Here is a 19,569-nt window from a genome sequence, read left to right as displayed (position 1 = left end):
GTATAAAGAGAAAGAGAAGAAACCTGGAGCAAATTTCTGTGTTTACTCAAAATATACAGCGCCCAATTCCCTCTTGCCCAGCTGAGCACTGACAAATCCGCCAACTGCTTATCATATTAAACCCCCATTAGCAGCATAAACACACAGCCTCACACACTTGCCCAAACAACCTATTACCAGCACAAATATGCTAGCGACTCATACATGTTTAGCTACCCTTCCTGCTCAGAGTGTGTCACAGGCTCTTCAGATAAGCCTGCGCACAAACTAAACATGTCTCCAAACCCGGGTGAACGGGTCTATGTGTCATGAACTGCCCCATACAGTGTGTGCTCCTGACCTGTGCAGTTAACTGTCAGCGCCTGTCAACCTCCGTGTCCGGAATCACGCGCAGATTTAGCCTCATAACATCACACCTGATGAGACACGGCACCCAGCATGGAGTCCACAGTCTAATTCTTTCCATACACGCTTGTTAACATATAAGATTTTATTTGCAGCCACCATAAAGCAGTGTGTTCATGTAACACAGCCTCATGGAACTTCCCTCTGTCTGGCAGCTGCTAGAGGGATTTACCTAAAAATGTAGTAATGTAAACCCTAAAAGTAAGACGTCGCTGTAAAAAGGACAATTTCATCTGTCTTCCTTCCTCTTCCTGTGTGGCCCCCAAGGGACGCCTGGCCGGTAGTGGAGGGTGAGAGAATCTGGGAAGTAAAGACTAAATGCAACCCTTAATATACACTCCATCAGTATAAACCAATCATCAGATGATTGTCAGGTAGACAGGTTGTTTGGATGAACATGGTGAGGTGTGTTTATAGGCCGTGTCCTAGGAACGGATAAAGGAAGAAAACCCAGGAGTGAGCAGAGAAGTCCCAGTGGTGGCAGCCAAGACCAAAAATCAGGACATATTACATGGAATAGAGGAGGGACAGAAATATTCCAGCGTTGGCTCCAGTAAGGACAGTCTACACATGATTAAACAATGCGGCTGATGCTACATCAACACATTTCATACAACCTGCGTGCTTCTCTCAGCCATATAGTTTAGCTCAATTATGCTGACGTTAAATGATTCACTCAATCAAACATAATAGAAGGCACATCAGAAATATGTTTCCCACACTTCCCTCTTATTAAATTGATACAAGCAAGATGTGCCATGTCTGAAGGTCTTTGTAAATGTAATACCAGTTTGCCAGAACTTCTTTCACATCATCGGGAGTATGAGTTATTTCGGATGCTTGTGGAAATGGAGGTAACCAATGCAACTGTTTCCCTCTTTTACTCAGCATTTGGTCTTATTTGTAAAAATTTTATAGTCATTTGCTGAAACATGCTGAAGAGCCATTTTGCTGCTGGCGAAATGATTTCTGAAAGCAGACCTACTTTTGGATTGCATTCAGTATTCTAAGTGAAATTCCTTTACTTAACATTGCTTTTATAGTCTGGAGACTTTCCTTGCTTACCACTGTAAAAAGCATAAAATCACCTCTATTTAAATATACTTACTGATAAAAAGCAGAAAAAGATGTTATTTTCATTGTTTGTTTGTTTCATAGAAATGCAGTCTATGGCTCTTAAATGTTTGCCCTGAAATTAATCCAAACAGAAACCCTATAGTTCTGTCTCTTTCTTCCCTCCTCCTCTTCCTCTTCACTGGAATTCTACTATTCTCTCTATTCTAATAAATCTAAAGGGGCCTTTTCCACTTTTACAGGAACAGCAACTCATTAAATGGTTGATTTCAGATGGCAGAGTGTGAATGTTTTGAGTTAACTTTATTGATCTATGAGTGGGTCTGCGGGCCAGAGAGAAACGGACGTCCCCTTCGGCACATGGGCAGTAGATTTACACCTCCGCCATTTAAAGACACCTCTAAACCCAGATGGCCACTGGCCCGCTCACTCCTGTGCTCCCCTGGCACAGACAGTGTGGTTGTCTGTCTTGTACACATGCTCACATAAAAACAGAAAAAATGCCTCAGAAAAGGATGTTTTATTCACTTGCCTGAATCAATACACCTCTCTCATCCGAGCACGGTAGTGATGTGATGCTCAACTGCCCGTTAGTTCATGCCTGGTTTACTTCAGACTCCTTGGAGCTTCAACTCTGGTTCTCTATAGCACATAAAGAGGTTGTGTGGCGGTCAAACAGAAGAAAATTCAAATAAATGAATCACTCAATTTTTTAATTATTTTTTTTGCAGGGCTTTTCTGTTTTATTAGACACTATATATTAAGAAAGATGGAGAAATTGCCAAGTCCAGGGTGGTTGCAAGACAGGGAGTGTTGATTAACAACACACGCCAAATTTCAGCCCATCACACAAAATTAATGGCATGCAACTTAGTTCAATGAACCACACGAATGAAGCCAAATTATTTTTTTCTTCTATGACATGATTTTGAAATATGCCAATGCCTTTTCTGAGATCTTTGAGCATTAACTAACAACTAGAACTGAGGGGAATACAAAGGGCCTGAAAGAAGTCACAGTTTGACTTAATTAAGGAGTATTTTAGATCCTGCAACTCATATTTGCCCTCCCTTCACCGTATCAGCCAGGGAGAGCTTGGTCTGACTCCTACGTATGACATCACTCCCAGTGTATGAGCCATTTCCCATAAACTTATATGGTCCCCAGGGTTTCCCACCAATGAGATCAGGGAATAGGCAGGGTGATTATGAAGATGACCGCTTTTCATCAGTAGTAAGTCATTTTTTTGTTGTCTATTTTATTTTAACCAATGATGAAACGCCTTTGAAAATCAAACATGCAGGACGTCATTCATTTTTCAACTGTTTTATTCTCCTTTATTCATTCAAACCTCGACTCTGTGTATCCTATTAATCTGTTTAGACTCTCTCTTCCCTCTTTCTCTCCCTCTGTATTTGTCTCTCTCTCCCCCTCAGGGTTGAAAGCTGCGAGGCTGTAAGGTCCCTCTCTTCCCACAACTGCTCTCAATCGCCCCTGTGACTGCTTGGCTGTCAATCACTTCAACATCAGACCCAGACTGAGCAGATCAAGCCTGTTGGCATACACATGCACACATATATATATACATACACACACACAAAACAAGGCTTGTAGGGGGAAGTGGAGAGATGAAGGGGGTCCTGTCAGCACCTGCTGGGCCTCACCAGACAGTCTGTGGAGACACAGATACACCCCCACACACAGACACACCGCAGGGCACTAGTTGTAAAGGTACCACTTTCATTTACATCATATTTACTCAGCCTCCCTCTATGTTGCCTCCAACCATGCTGTCCCACAGTGTGAGTATGATCTGCTCTGCCCTCTAACTGAGGAAAGCAATGGGCAGCTGAGAGCGCATCGCAAAAGACGCACATACAGAAATTACACACAAACACACAAGAGTAAGCATGTACAACGGGTAAAGGGAAGCCTGAGGTCATAGTGTGTCAAACATGTATGTGTACAGACACACGGACATTTCAACACACACCTGAAGTCAGGTATTTTATATGAGCAGTGCAATCTCACAGAAATACACAGACTCAAGGTTCCGTCTTATGAACGCACAGCCTTTCAATTAATTTCATGTTTCAGTCCAAAACCAAATTCACACACACACACACACACACACACACACGCACACACGCACACACACATATGTAACGTATGTAGACAAAACGCATGCACACAAACATACACACAGAGTCCATTAGGCTCATGTGTTGGGCCCAAACCACGACCCACAGTGCTTTTTCATGGCTCCATCATTACATCAATAAGTCTTCACATTAATCTCAGCAAAGCAGAGCACACAGGCTATTACCAGACCAGCCTTGTACCACAGAGGCTCACTCTAAAGCAGACATGGGCAAAATAGTAGTCAAATATATTCTGGTTACTTGAAAAACACAAGGCGTGCTAGGTTTGTCTGGTTTCACAAGGGATGTGTCCAGTTTTGAGGCTGGTTAAAACCCTGGAGGATAAATTACGTTTACCTAGAATAACTCAAATGCATGAAAAGCATATCTAGATACATTTGGCCTCGTGTGTTCTGAAAAGCCCTCAAAAAGGCTTTTAAGATTTTTTTTCTGTGTAGACTGTTGATTTAATGCAGAGCACAAAATTATTTTTGAGGAGCTGGTTTTAATAGTGACTAACAAGAATCTTTCGCCAAAGCCTTTTCAAATCTGTGTAACATAAGATCATGCCCTTTTAATGAAGCACTTGAGTAGTCTGAATAAAAACCAACTTTTCAGTGATCAACTTACTCCATCGTATTATTAAATCAGCCTTTGGTCTGCAGTTAAGCGCTCCTGTGAGAAAAGGGCTGCTTGGTTAATAATCACTAGGATGATCTAAGGCAACTTAGCCGAGGCTGTTCAAAACACAGCATCAATCACATTCAAAACACAAAAAAATACATTTTTGTGCAGTACAATGAATATCAACTTCAGATAGAGATAAACCAAGAGAGAAAGCGGGAGAAAGAAAAACAAGGAAGAAAGAAATGGAGTGGAAGTGAAAGGAGGGGTGTTTAGCCCTCATCTGTCTGGACAGGAAATGGGGTTCTTTAACCCATGACCCAGGTCCACCATTTGACTGTGAGTGTGAATGTGTGTTTTTCCTCCTGCATATGCCTTAGAACAGGTTCTTTCAGACACTGGTTTGATGGACAGATGGTCCTTGTCATGGCAGCCCGTGCAGGTGCGTATGTATGGGGTTTCCTGCCCCAAGGTGCAGGAGGGTGGTGTTTATTATCCGCAGTGCCAACAGGCAGCAGGCTCCTGCTGCTCCCAAGAGGTAAGAGGAATGATGGAGGGCAAGGAAAAGAGGGGGAGAATGAGGGACGGTAGAATGAATGGAGAAAGGAAAGGAGTGAGAGTGGTAAGCTGTAAAACTTTGGAGGAGCATCCACTTTTATCGTCTTGGATCTGTTCTTGGATGAAAAAAGCTGTGAAGTATGTTTTTCACTCGTCTCTGATTCTCTGCCATAATAAAAGAATAAAAGAATATTGCCTCAGAAACCTCCACTGTTCCCGGAATGGCAGCCTCAGCTCAGATGACCTCAGATTTTGTTCCGTTGTATTCTTTTATGCTCCTTTCAACATTTCGGAACCGCGAATGCGAGATGGGAGAAGGAATGGGGGGGTTGCAGCATGGAGAGAGTTGAGCGGTAAGGCCAAGGGTCACTGCTGGAGATTCTCCCCTGAAGGCAAGTCCGCTGCAAACTGGGTAATAATAAACGTTTGGCGTTTTGTGTTTCTAAACCCCACCACCCTTACCCTCAGTACTGAGTCCACCGGCTTCAGCTTCTGTTCCAAAAACACTTAAGTTGTTGTAGATTTGTTAGGCCCCGTTAGCTCTTGCAGGAAAGCCCAGCATTGTTATTGCCATCACTATTTGCAAAGTTCGGTTCAAAAACACATATGAGAAAATGCCTTATTTGTGGTCTTTCGTAGCTGTATAGCTAAATTCTGTGGAATCTAGTCCACTTTATTTTAGCAGCTTTAAACCAAATAATAACATTAATTTAGTTAAGGATATAGTGAAAACAAAACTGATGTCTGTAAATTTTATAACAACCTTGATTTGCAATGTGCAGCATACAACATCTTTTTTTAAAAAGTATTTAGAATGTCATTATACTTCCAAAACATATGAACCCATAAAACTAGGACTGAAATTACATAAAAATTTGAAAAATAAAAAGTATCCTAAATTTCCTGAAAAAAAATTTACAGCAAAGCCCCAACTTAAAAAGAATTTAAAACAAAACAATCAAATCTAAGAATAAATGAAATAACCCTGATCCATACACACGGTTTGACTTAGGGGAAATATCTCTCTACCACCGGTCTAATCCCAAGCCTTTCTGTCTGGGTTGTTTGTTTTCGTGTTTACTCTGGAATTTCAGACATCCGAGGACATGGTGGAGAGCAAGGTCAAAACCAGCAGAGCGCCAAAGACTCAACAAATATTATTAATTTCTAATTTGTTATAAAAGGTTTGTGGAAAGTAGTGTAGTGAAACCATTAATGATATCTTTGGTTATTTTCTTGTCTGTAAAGGTCTTTATGCACTGTGGGAGCATGTCCACTTTACATCTAAAGTACACATACACTTGACAACTGTGACATGCACACAAAAACAGAAGGTTTGCACATCATGTAAGATCTCAAGCACACAGCATATCTTGCAAAAAAATTTGATTACAGGAAGTCATACAGTGCCATAAAAAGTGGAACATGAAACTAAGACGTAACTGAGGAAGTGAGGGGCTTAAAGGTATAAAAGCATTTTAGTGAGATCACACTTTGTCACCCAATAGGGTGACCAGAACCTACAAAAGAAAAACATTTCTTATGAACACGAAAGCTGATAATGAGAGAATTTGAACACTTAAAACAACAGAAAATGTCTATGGAGATGAATCTTAGCTTAGCTTTTTGATCATTTACATTTTTGAATGTCAAAGGCAGCATAAATTGAAAAACAGTATTGTTTTAATGTATTCATGACACAATCAAAGAGCTTTTGCTATTTGAGAGATCTGATGTTATAGGAATCACACTTTCCAGTTCATCTGTCATGAAAGCAGCCTGATCTATTATTTGGAAGAGAGGAGAGGGAGAAGTGAAAAGAGGGAACAAACAGGGACAGGGTGCTGAAAGGGTTGTTAAGTCTATGATAGATCTTTGGCACTCAAAAAGACATGATTCCTGCGGTAACAAGAGACTTTGTGGGGAATATCGCTGTAGCCTCCATGAGGTGAACATGTGTTGTTGTGCGTGGGACTCTGAGTGTGTGTATATGTATTTTTTTTCTGTGTGTACGTGTGTTTGTGAGTGTGTGGTCAGTATGCTGTGCACTCATTAGTGAAAAGCCTCAGTGCAGACTAGCTCCAGTTACAGTAGTAAATGCTGCCTTTGAACTTTTAATAGAGCCCTGAAAGTCAACCAGGCCTTAAAAAACACAGATCTGCAGGAAAAGACAAAATGGAGAGAAGGAGGTGGAAATGGTCAATATTAAACCACACATAATGTATGTAAATGTAACAAAAAGAGAAGGTAAGATGAAGAGCTGCATTAAGAACTAGATCATTGAGGTTGTTTAATCATGAGCCACAACACTGCGACTGTAATACTCAGTCACAAAACAATATGATTTACCCAGGTCAACGCAGAGGCCAATAATGCTAATAAAGCACATATATAAACACACACCTGCTGACCTGGCTGAGAGACAAATATAGTAGCTTTCTGAAATGGGTAGACACATGTCAAAGCATTACTCGCATATCAAGGATCTTAAAATGCTGTTTCTGTAACACACATACACACCTCATTATCGTCATCTGGGGCACTGCTTAGTGCCGGCACCTGTGTGTATGCTTGGACACAATAATTAAAACATGCAGACCTTTCTGTGTGTGTGTTTAAGTGGGTGGGTATTTATCTGGGTGGGTGTCTGTGTTGCAGAATCTTCTAGCATGCATTGAAATAAACAGATGTTGAGTCTTTATGAGGTCTTTACAACAGGTTCAGCCCCAATTGTGTGTGTGTGTGTGTGTGTGTGTGTGTGTGTGTGTGTGTGTGTGTGTGTGTGTGTGTGTGTGTGTGTGTGTGTGTGTGTGTGTGTGTGTGTGTGTGTGTCTAACATATTTAGGCCTAACATGGAAACCTCTCATCGGTAAACCATAAAAGAGACCAAAAATGGAAATGAACAGGAAAAAATGCAGAATTCATCCTAAATGTTAGGAGAAATTTAAGCATTTCAATAATGCTTTCATAACATTACCACAGTTACAAACAAGCTACTCTAATCCACATACATAAGAACAATGCTCAAACTAATCACAGGAAATTCTCTGGCAGCCATTTTAAGTGTAAATTCGACATTTCCATTCATCATAGCCAACCTATGAATCTTTTTTCAAAGGCAAACATGTTGAATTGTCGTTGCAGGAAAATCACTAATAACATTAACGGTGGCTCTGTTTCATTTAACAGTCCTGGTAAGTCATGTCACTGAGCCAGCATGCGCAATTCCACAACTATTGAACTTGTACACATAAACACAATGCATTATTATTATTTATGCAATTAATTATACCTGTGCTTTCCCTGACATGTCAAAAATATCGGCTGTTACAAACTATTCACTAATGGGAGTAGAGAAGGATTGTGGACAGGACTGTTTATTTGACTATCACTTGTTTACAGAGATGGACGCTGTGGAGCTGAGTGACAGCATGAGAAAATACCTCTGATAATATACTAACATACAGAGAACGCAGCACTGAACTTGCATCCTTGCTCGACTCTCAGGACCCATGAGCATCACTCCATATCTGATGAGAGCCGTTGTAATATTTCTGTGTCCAATTTAAATAATTCATATTTTGCAAAATTTTATAAACTATTTGATAAGATCCTATCCAATAATATTTAAACTTTCCTTTTATTTGCAGTTAGTTTGCTCATCTGGCCCTGGGAGCCACCATGAAATTACTTGAGGGGCACACCATGTTATCTAAGTTTAGGTAATTATCAAATCACCTACTCACTTTTAGTAATTACTTAAAAATTACACCCTACCAGGGTGACATTATGATTTTAGACTAAATATTTTTTGTTTGGCTAGTTTAAGGTCAACAAAGCAAAACAAATAAATGTTATGAAACACCATTTAGACTTCCATGTTGGGAAATATAATATAGGAATACATAATACAAAAAATATGAAAAATCCAAGTAACTTCAAAATTTTAGAGACTTTCCTTTTTGTATTTTGTCTGAATTGTCTGAGAGCATTGAGAAGGTGGTCTTGAAATTTTTAAAACCGTGGCTATGGCCAGGACTACAGCTGAAACAGAAGTCAGAACAGAAGGTTTACACATTCATGTTCACCTCCTTACACATACAAGAACAAAAAACTACAATCATGTTTTGTGTAATTTGTCCTTTTTTCCATACTAGACAACAGCCCATCTGCAGGTTCACAGTGCAGAAATGTTATAACCTTTTTTTGACTCATGCTATCATTACACAGTTGTTCCAACTTGCAACATCCCTTAAAGCTATTAAAACAAATAAGTAAAACATCAACATAACGATATGAGAGAGAAATTATTCATCCAACCAATGACCAAGAAGTTCCAGCTCAAGTTGTGAGCTGACTATGAGCTCATAAATTCAGAGTACATCCTGCTGATGAACCAATGATCACCACCTGAACCTACTGTTAGACAGAGCTGAATACTGTTGGTTTTATAACCCCTAAAACTGTTCATTGGAAGAGTTTGGAGAAGTAAACAATGAAAATCTCCATTTACTGTGTTTTCTAATTCTATCAGCATCTGTTTTTAACAGGGAGGGAGATTTGTGTAGGGAAATAAAAAATGAAACTAGACTTTTTTTCCTTTCACAATAAAGTCCTAGACAGATGACAGCTGTGGACACACAGAGTGTATACTGCATGTTTTATCGCTTTCACCCATAAATAAAAAATGCAGAGTGGAAGAAATACAGTCAAGATATACAATTTATGGCAACAGGCACAGGAGGGAGTCTGGAGATTTCTAGGACAATATGAAAATAAAACTGCAATAAAACTGCACGGGCCTTGATTGTGGTCTATGGAGAAACATGGACGGCCTCCAACACAGCTAACTTTATTACTTCATCTGAGAGAGAAAGAGAGAGGGAGAGACACATCAACAGATTCAGAGACCATTACAGTCAAATCTTTTTCCCTAAGTGGCCGCAGTCTCCATCTAAGGGCCCCCAGATCCTTTTCACCCAACATCCAGGGACACTGTGGAGGGCAAAACCTCCTCAATTTAGTTTACCCAAAATTTTATTTACACAACCAATCATTTTTTTGGTTTACATAAATCTTTAAAATATTATTTCATGGCAGGCATCACAGTAATTACTATTAAACTGATGGTAGTTATATAAACACCGGGGAGGAAAAGAAGAATTAATGCTTTTAAGAGTAAAATGGATTCTTGTTTATGTAAGTGGTCGGTAAACTTATGATGATCCCTAACTGAACAAATAATTTACCACCATTTTCACCACATCACAGTACCCAACTATGTTTTTGTAAGCCTTTAAAATCATTTTGAGTGAGCCATCATTCTAGTCAGAGAGGTAGAGGGGGAGAAATTGAGACAGCAGAGTTTAGAAAAGATACATTATTTAAGTGATTAAAGCAACAGATCACTGGAAGATGGGTGAAAACAGCCTGATGATTTGTAGGCCACTGAAGGAAAATGTTCTGGACTTCCATGGAGATTTAACAGTAAGGGTCTTTTTATCTTCCTCGTTCTCTCCCATATGAAAATAGCCTATTGTAGGGTGCTGCATCTTTCTTGGACAGAGTCGCACATCGGCTCTAGGGTTTCACAGAGCATACTAGGGGACCGGCGAAACTGGAGACAATAACAACAAATATGGCCCTGTATTTTTAGGATGTGATTATAAAGCCCGTTTCACAGTTAAATACTCCAGGGAGACCAAACAAACTTTGCTGTTTAAAGAAACCAGGGTCTAGAATTGGATCAAATCTCTGCCGTTCCCAAATGTCCTTGAAAAATGAAAGAAGAGGGCACATAATAGGTCTACTGTACATGGAGAGACTGCACCTTACAAACTACCTTGACAGATTCAAATGAGACACACTAAGTGCTAAGTAATATTTCCTTTACCCTTCACCATACAAAAAACAACCAAAAAAAAAACTAAAGAGACACTAAATTTAAATAATTAATACAATACACTCTTTTGTATCATGATTATTACTATTTCATCAGTCTATTGCTCTGCTATTTTTTTTACTATTATTCAATTGTACAGGCTCTTAAAAATCCTGTTCCCTCATCACAAAACACTGCTTTAAAACATATAAATAAAAGGTGAGGAAATGGATATTGTATCCATATATATATATTTATGTATTTTTTAGTAACTAATAATGTCACAGTGTTATACAGTTTAAGCCAAATACAAGAATCATTATTAATATTATTAGCCTCCTTTTCTTATTGCTAGAAGTATTTAATTTATATTTTTGATAATTAGAATTATTCTCAAAATGGTAGGAAGCTATATCTTAAATAATAAAAAAGTAACTTCAAAAGTATCTATATTTCTTGAAAGAAGATTCTGTACTGTATCTAAAAGCGTGTACTTACCCCATCCCTACTTATGCGCTGGCAGTTTTACTATTTTATTACTGTTATACTTTGCTGCCACCTGCTGATGAAGTTCCCATCTCATCAAAACCATTTTCTGACTAATATTAAGCTTTTACAGTGCATTATTGGATGTTGCTATTCTTTGAATTGCCTCATTTCCTTTCTTGGGTGTGTGTCTAGATGTGCAGAAAGGTATTAGGACTAAGACTATGAGTACTTCTGCTATATTAAAAATTAGAAACCCGCTATAGAGCTGGTCACTGACCAAAAAGTGGGCTCACTTAAACTAAGGGAAACTACTTCTTCCACACATCCTCTGAATACTCACCAAAAGCCCACATTTGAACTAAAATAGCTGTTATTTATGATGAAATGCAACTACACAGTTACATATGGTAAAACAAACTGCTGCATGGAGTTATGTCCTTTATACAGAATCTAATTAACAGAGATTGTAGTGCCATTATCTAACATAATAATTTGTTCACATTGAAGACCACACCACAAATGATACACACACAGTTTATATCCAAATGTACAGAACAAAGTATGACTTTGATCTTAGTAAGACAGTTCAAAATTGACATAAGCCTTGCTTACAAACTGGTAGACTCAAACACACAGTATTTAGAGAGTAAATATTTCAGACAAGCATTTAAATAAACACACAAAACTGAACGGCTGCCGACCTTTTTCACAATACACATTTTGATTCGTCAGAGCAATAATTAATATTATTACTAATGGCTCTGTTCAAATTAAGTGCCCTAGTAAACCAAACCAATGAGTAAATATGCACAACTAGTATTACCCTCAAACCGGTAATACAGTGTGTATTTGTTACACCTGTGTGGGGTTACTAGTTTGTGTTTATAGCGGACATAGCTGGCTATCTACCTGCTGCACTTGCTTGTCTGACCAATTCGTTTTAGCTAGCAGCTGGGGAAAAACATTAAAAACAAAAGTTGGGTACTGAGACATTTATATGAAGTCAGTAAGTGAAGTCAATAAATTATTTCTTAAAAAGTTAGAATCTACCTGAAATTTCATGTTTGGGGTCGGAGGGCAGATGTTTCATTACTGGTGGGACTATGCAAAGTTAGAAAAGCAGGCTAACTTGAGCTGCTTTGATATTCTTTTTAAAATATATAGCAAATATAAAATATATAGCAAAAAAAAGCAAGTGTTTCAAGCATGCATAATGACTTATCAAGTAATTAGGATAACAAATCACAAAGGGAACGAAAATCTCGTGATCATGAGCTCCACATTATTGTGTTGTGAAACAAAATTTAAATCACACAGTCTGACTTCTAAATACAATTATATCCAGACACTTCCAACATAAATCGAATATATATGAAATCGTTCAGAAAACCGAATATTAAATAATAATAATTTACTTAACTGATTTTACTAAATTTTTAATGTCTTAACAGAGTGAGGGTGGTTAAGTCTTGATGTTAATTCTATTGGAACAATAGATGAAGCCTATTAACATCAATTACTTCTTTTGACAGAAATTAGACATGATAGAATTTCAAAGAAAGGGTGACCACATCACCAACCTTCTTACTTCCTCTACAATATTACAAAGGCTGGGACATCACTAGGGCAGGTGGATAACTATTATGGGGCATAAGATTCCACACAAGTCTAAGGTTCACTGCCTGTCTGATCCTTCCACAATCAGCTCTATGACAAAGAGAGGACTGAAAGTCCCTCAAGCTGGAAAGCTGGGGGAAGCATTTAAGGCCATTAAAGAGAGACGGAGCGTATCTGGAAAGATGCCTGCATGAACAGAGAGATAAAAATGAAAGATGGAGTTCTGTACTGACCCAGGCAGAAGAGCACCTGGAGAATGAGAGGCTCCAGGTGTGGAAGAAAAGTCTCATCTACTCAAGTCATTTGAACAATATCCAGCAGATCCTAAAGCAGAAGAAGAGAGACTGGAAAGCCAGAAGGGAAGACATGATGGACAGAATTTTTCATCTGGAGCTTTTAATGAAGGGGCTCCAGAAAAAGCCCAAAAAGCTTTCCATGTGAAGGAGATTCCTTGGGCTCTTCAAATGAGCTGGATAGATTTTAGATCTCTCCTTTATCCCTCCACCACCAAATCTTCCTACAACTTTTACCACCCTGCTCATCCTCTAACCTGCAACCCCGTACTCCTAATCTTTACCCTCCATCCTTTCCCCTATCTCTTTTGCCCTTTTTCCTAAATATAATATAGAAAAAGAATCAAAAAGAATAGCCCTTTTTTTTTCACAGGTGAACATACTGTATTCACAACAATAAATATGGCAAAGGTTTTCTATCTGTGGGTGTGACCGTGCAGTTTTTTTGGCCAGTTTGTAACAAAGTGTAGAATGTCTCACAGAATTGTGGCAAAGCTCTTGAAATCTGCAGTGTCCTGTGCACCTTCTTCTTGTGTAGGTTTGATGTCCCGTACCATTCTAAAGAAGAACTTTGTTTCCCAAAAATCAACAAAAATATTAATGCTGGATACTAATAATAAAACACCCCAGTGGTTTAGGATGACGAGTAAAAATTTTGTTTTATTTTATTGAAATGCGTGTTGAATATGCCGTTTAATTTCCCTTTTGCTCAAAACCTGTTTGTATTGGAACCCCCTGTATTTTTTTGGCGGAAGTGGCCTACACATCCCGACGAGCATTTCGGCTACTGCAATAGCAGCGGGAAGTTGATTTGACTCTGTTTCCATCATGGAGAGTAGAATGTTTCCTGCGATGCCACCGTCTGCAGGTCGTGAGTTCGCTGGCAGTGAAAAAGAGCAAGGGCTGGAAGTACGAACAGTTAACCGACAGAGCCCCAGTAACCGTGTAAGGGAGGTCCAGGTCACGGGAACAGCGGAGGTTTGTTGCCTGGCGGACCGAGTGTCAGTTCGGGTCAGCGTGGCCAACAGCAAAGAGTCAGTCAACGAGGTCACCAACCGCGTTTCACGGCGACTCGAATACATTTTACAGACTCTGAGGTGAAAACGTACGCAATGGTTTCAACAGTAGTACGAGCGGACTAAAAGTTTAATAGTGGAACAGTAACATTAACCCAACGTTAGCCACTTGCTACATGTATCTTCCACACAGGCAGCAGTGATGTTCACTGAGGCTGTGTTATGCGTTAGTTGTGGTATCAACAGAATCACAGCAAGGGCTAATAGCCCCAGCTATAAAGTTGTTTAGGCTGTAGCATGGTTCTGTTTCTACTCAACAAGCAGCACACTGGTGCTCTCACTGCAATAGTCGTATCCAGTGGTGGAAGAAGTATTGATAGCTTTTATTAAAGCAAAAGTAGCAGTGTCAAACAATCCGACTGTAAGTAAAATCCTTGCATTCCGAATTTTAGTGAAGTAATAATACAGAAGCATTAGCAACAAAAGGACTCATTTGTCCTCAGTCCTCACTATTATGAGATGATCATATATCGTGTATGTAAAACCTTGGCCGTCAGTGTAACTAGCAACTCTCTAATATGCAACGGAGTAAAACGCACATTTGAACACAGTGATTCCTGAATACACTACACATTATAATACACTGAAATGTATTGGAATATTATTGTTAAGTAGCTTAAAACTGAAGTACTCATGTAAAGTACAAGTTCCTCAAAATTGCAAAAGTACTTTACCTGAGTAGATGTACTTTCCACCATTGGTAGTAGCACAACTGAGTCATACTCTCCTCAGTAATAGGTGTCCACTGAAGCATTAAAGTGCCCGTAATGTCTTTCTAGTAGTAGTAGTAGTAGTAGTAGTAGTTGCTCAAGTATTATAGTAATAGTGGTAATTGATGAACCAGTAGTTAAAGAATTGGAGCTGTTTGGGGCATAAATGGGCTGGCAGTCCAGTTAGTGTTTCTAATACTGTGTATGCTCACTTCTTATTTTGTGTGAAATATAGAAATTTTTTTAGATTTTTGACGTGCAGTAGCTTATTCCACCTTGTTCTCTAAGTCTTAAAGTACAACTTTATTATTGCAAATGGTGTATGATAATATTTTTACATTTGTTCATCCTGCTTAGACACCATGGCATCAGTGACAAAGACATCTCAGTGAGGAGGTTTCTTCACCGAGAGGCAGAACTATATCACATGGATGCAGAGGTGGAGAATTTGAACATTAGCGATTAAAATGTGTTATGATGCTGTTAATATTTCATTGACCCTACAGCATATATGTATGTGTGGTGAGTTGTATCTGACATTGTAAAAAATGTTCCCGTAGGTCGTGGTAACTTTTTCAAATTTTGAGAAGATGGAACAAGTGTGTAGTGTCCTGCTGGAAAAACTGGACAAGAGTGTCTGTGTGGGAACACCCCAGTTTTACCACAGTGCAGGATGCCTGAGTCAATTGAGGTAGGAAAAAACAAAGCACACCTCTTCCCAGTACTGTGAAGTCATAGCTGGACAGACCTCTCCTAATATTTCTTGAATGCATTGCATAAGCTTGATGCAGCACTTGAAACTAGTGAGCATTTGTTTGTGTTTTAGGAGGCAAGTGTGTGTATTTGCAGTTGAAAATGCTCAGCAGAAGGCCAGCGGAGTCAGTCAGCTCCTTGGACAAAGTCTGGGACCCCCCTTACTGATCAGAGAGGAGGAGACAAAGGAGTGGAGGAATGAGGAGGAGGAGTATGGTAGCAGAGGGCAGGGCGCTGCACCCCTATCTCACCTTCCCCGTACACCCATAGTCACTGCCTCCTCACGGGTGTCTGTCTCCTTCAGCCTCAGAGACAGAGACAGGAAAAAACTCTAAGGACATTTGTCACTGACTCATGAAACCAAAGAGGTGATTGTCACAGTGAACATTTTATTGCATAGTTGGGGCTGATTCAAAGTGCTGTTTTTCAAGGGTTTTTTTCCTTTTCTGGAGCTCAGCCAAAACAGTCATGTTAACAAAAAAAAAAAACTATATAGATTTTCAAAAGAAATTTGTAATTTCAAGCATTCACCATTATCATTTAACTTAAACATGCCAACCATTCTGTGAAAACTCTGTGAAACATTTAATCTCAACATTTTTCAACACTTTTTAGACATTAAATTAAAATACTGTATATTTATACATCTCAAAGTAATAAAGGTTGAACAATTGATAGCTCAAAGTCGTCATTAGAGTGTAATTACAACATTTCTTTCACATATCCCACTATTAACGGTCTCCAAGTCCCCAAGAGACACCATCACTTTGAGATCCAGCTTGGAGGGAAATGGTGATTATTCTTGATCTGCACAAAGCTTGGCGCTTAGGACTACCAGGCCGGTAATCAATGACAGAAGGAAGAAAATGAAATCGTCACTTGGATGGATCTTTCATACCGAGCACTCAGGCGTCCTCAATCTCATCTTCAGGGAAGAGCTCTCGGAGCCAGGGCTGCATGACAAACCGCTGCCCGTCAAAATGTGTGAAGTAATTCTCCAAGGTGGGAATGTCCGGCTAGAAACATCCAACAGTGAGTCCAAAACATACAGAGTGTGTTGGATTGCGTGTGTGTGCTGTGATTTTCCAGTATTTACCCTTATGCCAGTGATGCGCTCCAGTTGTGTCTGAGGCAAATATGCAACTAACAGAGAGGAGGGTCCAGGCCCGCTGAACAGTACCTTGTAGTGAGGCGTCTTCTCTGCTGTGATGCCCTACATGCGCACACAGTCACAGAACTCCATGAGCTGGCTAATTTTTAGGTTCCCAACACTTATAAACTGAGTTTGTGAAACAAAACGTTGGTAACGGGGGGAAAAAAGTTGTGGCTGCTAACCTCAGGGCTGGTAGACATCCTTTCAACCCACTCTGGAGGAGCTCGTAGTTCAGAGTCCCAACTCACCACCACCCCAACCATATGGTCCTTCCTCTCCATCACCACCTCTCCAACTCGTAGAAACACATACGGAGGACGAGGGCTGCGCACTGTTTTGGATGCTGTAGGAATGAAGAAAAAAAATCTGAATCATGTGAGACAAATTTTACTTGTGCTGCTTTCAATGAAACCATTGGTTATTTACTGTCTTACAAAAAACACCCATTCAACACTCACTAATATACTTGAAGACAGCCAGGGTATCATTGCATCACTTGACATGTTTTCATGACATGTATGACAAAATAAGTTTAATTTATTTTGTAAATGAACAATGAGAAATGACTGAAAAATACAAAATACACTAAAAATTTGAATTAAGCTTCACACAATTCAGAGTATTCATGAGCATAAAGACTTAATAAAGGTTCATTTAATTTAGTACATGCTGAAGGGCTTCAGGCATGTCACATGGGTGAAAAAATGTAAGCATTGAAATGGCAGAGTAGTGGGAGATATGGGGGCACAACACTGACATACACAAAGTTAATTTCTGTCATTCTGAAAAATTCTCAATATTCGTACATTCTTTATGAATAGGTCTACTGACCAAAATTTTCCAAATATATGTATGTATGTATACAGACACACACCTCCAAAGAAGCCTTGCTCGTTGTCATAAAGCAGGATCTCTACGGGAGGTGACGTGTGTGCCACTTGGTCTCCTTGTCCCAAGCCAACCAGAGACCTTTGGAAACGCAGAAATATTGTCAGTCTCGACATAAAAGTGAGTTGTGGTTTTGTTTCCTTGTTCCTTTTCTGTAGTGTTCCTACAAGAACTTCAAACATCCGAGGTCATTTTGTAAAGTGACTGGAATTCTGCAAATCAGTACAGAGGAGCCTTGCAATATCAAAACACATGTTTGACTCTCAATCTGAGTTGTTATTGGGACTCCACTCACATGACATGGGACATCTGCTGGTTTGCCCAGTCCATCCATGCAGTGCCATTGAGGTATGATGCTCTCCAATCTTTCCAAATTCTAAGCAACCTGAAAAACCAAGTTTATTCATAAAATTAGGATAAAAAAGAAAGTATATAGTGTCACTATACTCCACACTATTATAGCCCTGTATTGACTCAATCGTGGATGGATGAATATTTCAAGCCGTCCATCAATTTTCAAAACATTTTTCCAACTTCAGACACGTTTTCCCTCTCATACAAAGTTGTCTCACCCTACACCGACGCCTGTATGATATGGAAATGGCCTTTTTTAACGCACGGATTCAACCTACCGTGTAGTTGCGTGGTAGCGCTGCACCGCGCTGGAGCCGCTCCACCGGGAGATGAAGTACTGCGCGGGCACAGCAGAGAGCAGCAGCACGAGCTGCAGCACCGCGGCGGCCGTGAGCTGAGGCATGACTGCGCAGCTGTCACCTGGGAACGGAAACGCACGTCAGGTGGAAGTGGCAGGTGCGGGACCCGAAGCTAAACCAGGGCAAATGCGACGTGTAAGCCATGTCTTCAAATGAAATCCCACCAGTGAGCCTTTTAGTTTAGGTGCAGAGCTCCTTCCAGTGTGAACTGACACTTGCGCGTCGTCTTCAAGTTAAACCTCGATAAACGACATATGCAGCTGCAGAAACTTAAGAGGAAATGCAAGTCAAACGACGCAACTGTTAAAGTTCATTACTATTAGTAATTATGACTCTTACCTCGTATTAAAATCCAAAGTCTTTTCTCCAACTATCTACCAAGCATTGCGCCTGAGCGAGTCTGTCTGCGTCTGGAAACCAGAACAGAGTGACACGGTTTCACTTCTGCTGTATTTACATAAACCAAACGCTCGCCCATGCCGCTGCCACCTGTGTATTTACATTTTTGACAAAATTGCCAAAGTTGTAGTCTGCCCAATCGCCGTAGCCCACGGATAACCGGCGGACCTTTAGCGGCTCGCCACGTCAGGAAAGAGCAGAGCCCGCGGGGTCCGGGCGGGGAATTGGGTTTGACGCAGTTACACTTTGGCGACACAAGGTGGGAGAGACACACAACAATGCTGTAATGTGAAAACGGACTGTAATGAACTTTCTCTGCCGTTTTACTTTTTAATATTACAGTACTACTGTATTTTATTTTATTTACTTTAGCGAGCACCAAAAAAACCAGCCAGAAAAAAATCACGTGCTCTCTCTTTTTTTTAAAGGCCCCAAATCAAACTTTTATTTTTAAAAAGAGCCCAACTCAAAACTATAATTGGTTGAATAATATGAATTTATAGTAGGTACATAAGTATTTGGACAAATGCCGACAGATGGCAGAAACTCTAGGAGTGGCTAAATCAACAATCTGGTGCATTCTTAAAAAGAATGAATGCACTGGCGAGCTCAGCAACACCAAAAGGCCTGGAAGACCATGGAAGAAAACTGAAGTGGATGATCGCGGAATTCTTTCCTTGGTGAAGAAAAACCCTTCACAAAATCTAACCAGGTCAAGAACACTCTCGAGGAGGTAGGCGTATCATTGACACAGTCTACAATAAGAGACGCCTTCATGAATGTAAATACAGAGGG

General features: G+C 39.9%; 2 protein-coding genes across 6 annotated transcripts; one reads left to right on the top strand and one right to left on the bottom strand.

The window, feature by feature from the left end:
* The first annotated feature begins 13,844 nt into the window (after positions 1-13,844).
* On the top strand, positions 13,845-16,032 carry irak1bp1 (interleukin-1 receptor-associated kinase 1 binding protein 1). Its single transcript, XM_040124447.1, has 4 exons — positions 13,845-14,179; positions 15,226-15,307; positions 15,429-15,559; positions 15,695-16,032. Exons 1-4 carry the CDS (start codon positions 13,911-13,913, stop codon positions 15,954-15,956), a joined length of 744 nt encoding a protein of 247 aa, XP_039980381.1. The 5' UTR covers positions 13,845-13,910; the 3' UTR covers positions 15,957-16,032.
* A 373-nt stretch (positions 16,033-16,405) lies between these two features.
* On the bottom strand, positions 16,406-19,022 carry si:dkey-261l7.2. Of its 5 annotated transcripts, none has more exons than XM_040124446.1 (8): positions 18,715-19,022; positions 18,540-18,644; positions 18,295-18,436; positions 17,958-18,047; positions 17,649-17,743; positions 16,957-17,117; positions 16,718-16,834; positions 16,406-16,637 (listed from the first exon to the last, which is right to left on the bottom strand). In XM_040124446.1, the coding sequence occupies exons 3-8, from the start codon at positions 18,417-18,419 to the stop codon at positions 16,527-16,529; spliced, it is 699 nt and encodes a 232-aa protein (XP_039980380.1). In that variant the 5' UTR covers positions 18,420-18,436; positions 18,540-18,644; positions 18,715-19,022; the 3' UTR covers positions 16,406-16,526. The 5 variants fall into 5 exon arrangements, with proteins under 5 accessions (XP_039980380.1, XP_039980376.1, XP_039980375.1 ...); XM_040124442.1 differs by having other exon boundaries at positions 16,406-16,834; positions 18,715-18,785; positions 18,877-19,022; XM_040124441.1 differs by having other exon boundaries at positions 16,406-16,834.
* Between the last annotated feature and the right edge of the window lie 547 nt (positions 19,023-19,569).

Source organism: Xiphias gladius, chromosome 4 (assembly GCF_016859285.1).
Source record: "Xiphias gladius isolate SHS-SW01 ecotype Sanya breed wild chromosome 4, ASM1685928v1, whole genome shotgun sequence".
Lineage (NCBI taxonomy): Eukaryota > Metazoa > Chordata > Actinopteri > Istiophoriformes > Xiphiidae > Xiphias > Xiphias gladius.
The sequence above is the reverse complement of the archived record's forward strand: the minus strand, read 5'-3'. Positions and strand labels throughout refer to the sequence as shown.

What these genes read in the sequence shown, in the direction of transcription:
- irak1bp1 (XM_040124447.1), top strand. Translation starts at nt 13,911, where the DNA reads ATGGAGAGTAGAATGTTTCCTGCGATGCCACCGTCTGCAGGTCGTGAG. An exon ending in TATATCACATGGATGCAGAG is followed by an intron (nt 15,308 to 15,428) that starts GTGGAGAATTTG and finishes ATGTTCCCGTAG; the next exon opens with GTCGTGGTAACTTTTTCAAA. An exon ending in GGATGCCTGAGTCAATTGAG is followed by an intron (nt 15,560 to 15,694) that starts GTAGGAAAAAAC and finishes TTTGTGTTTTAG; the next exon opens with GAGGCAAGTGTGTGTATTTG.
- si:dkey-261l7.2 (XM_040124441.1), bottom strand. Translation starts at nt 18,419, where the DNA reads ATGCCTCAGCTCACGGCCGCCGCGGTGCTGCAGCTCGTGCTGCTGCTC. An exon ending in CAGCAGATGTCCCATGTCAT is followed by an intron (nt 17,744 to 17,957) that starts GTGAGTGGAGTC and finishes GCGTTTCCAAAG; the next exon opens with GTCTCTGGTTGGCTTGGGAC. An exon ending in GGATGTCTACCAGCCCTGAG is followed by an intron (nt 16,835 to 16,956) that starts GTTAGCAGCCAC and finishes GTGCGCATGTAG; the next exon opens with GGCATCACAGCAGAGAAGAC.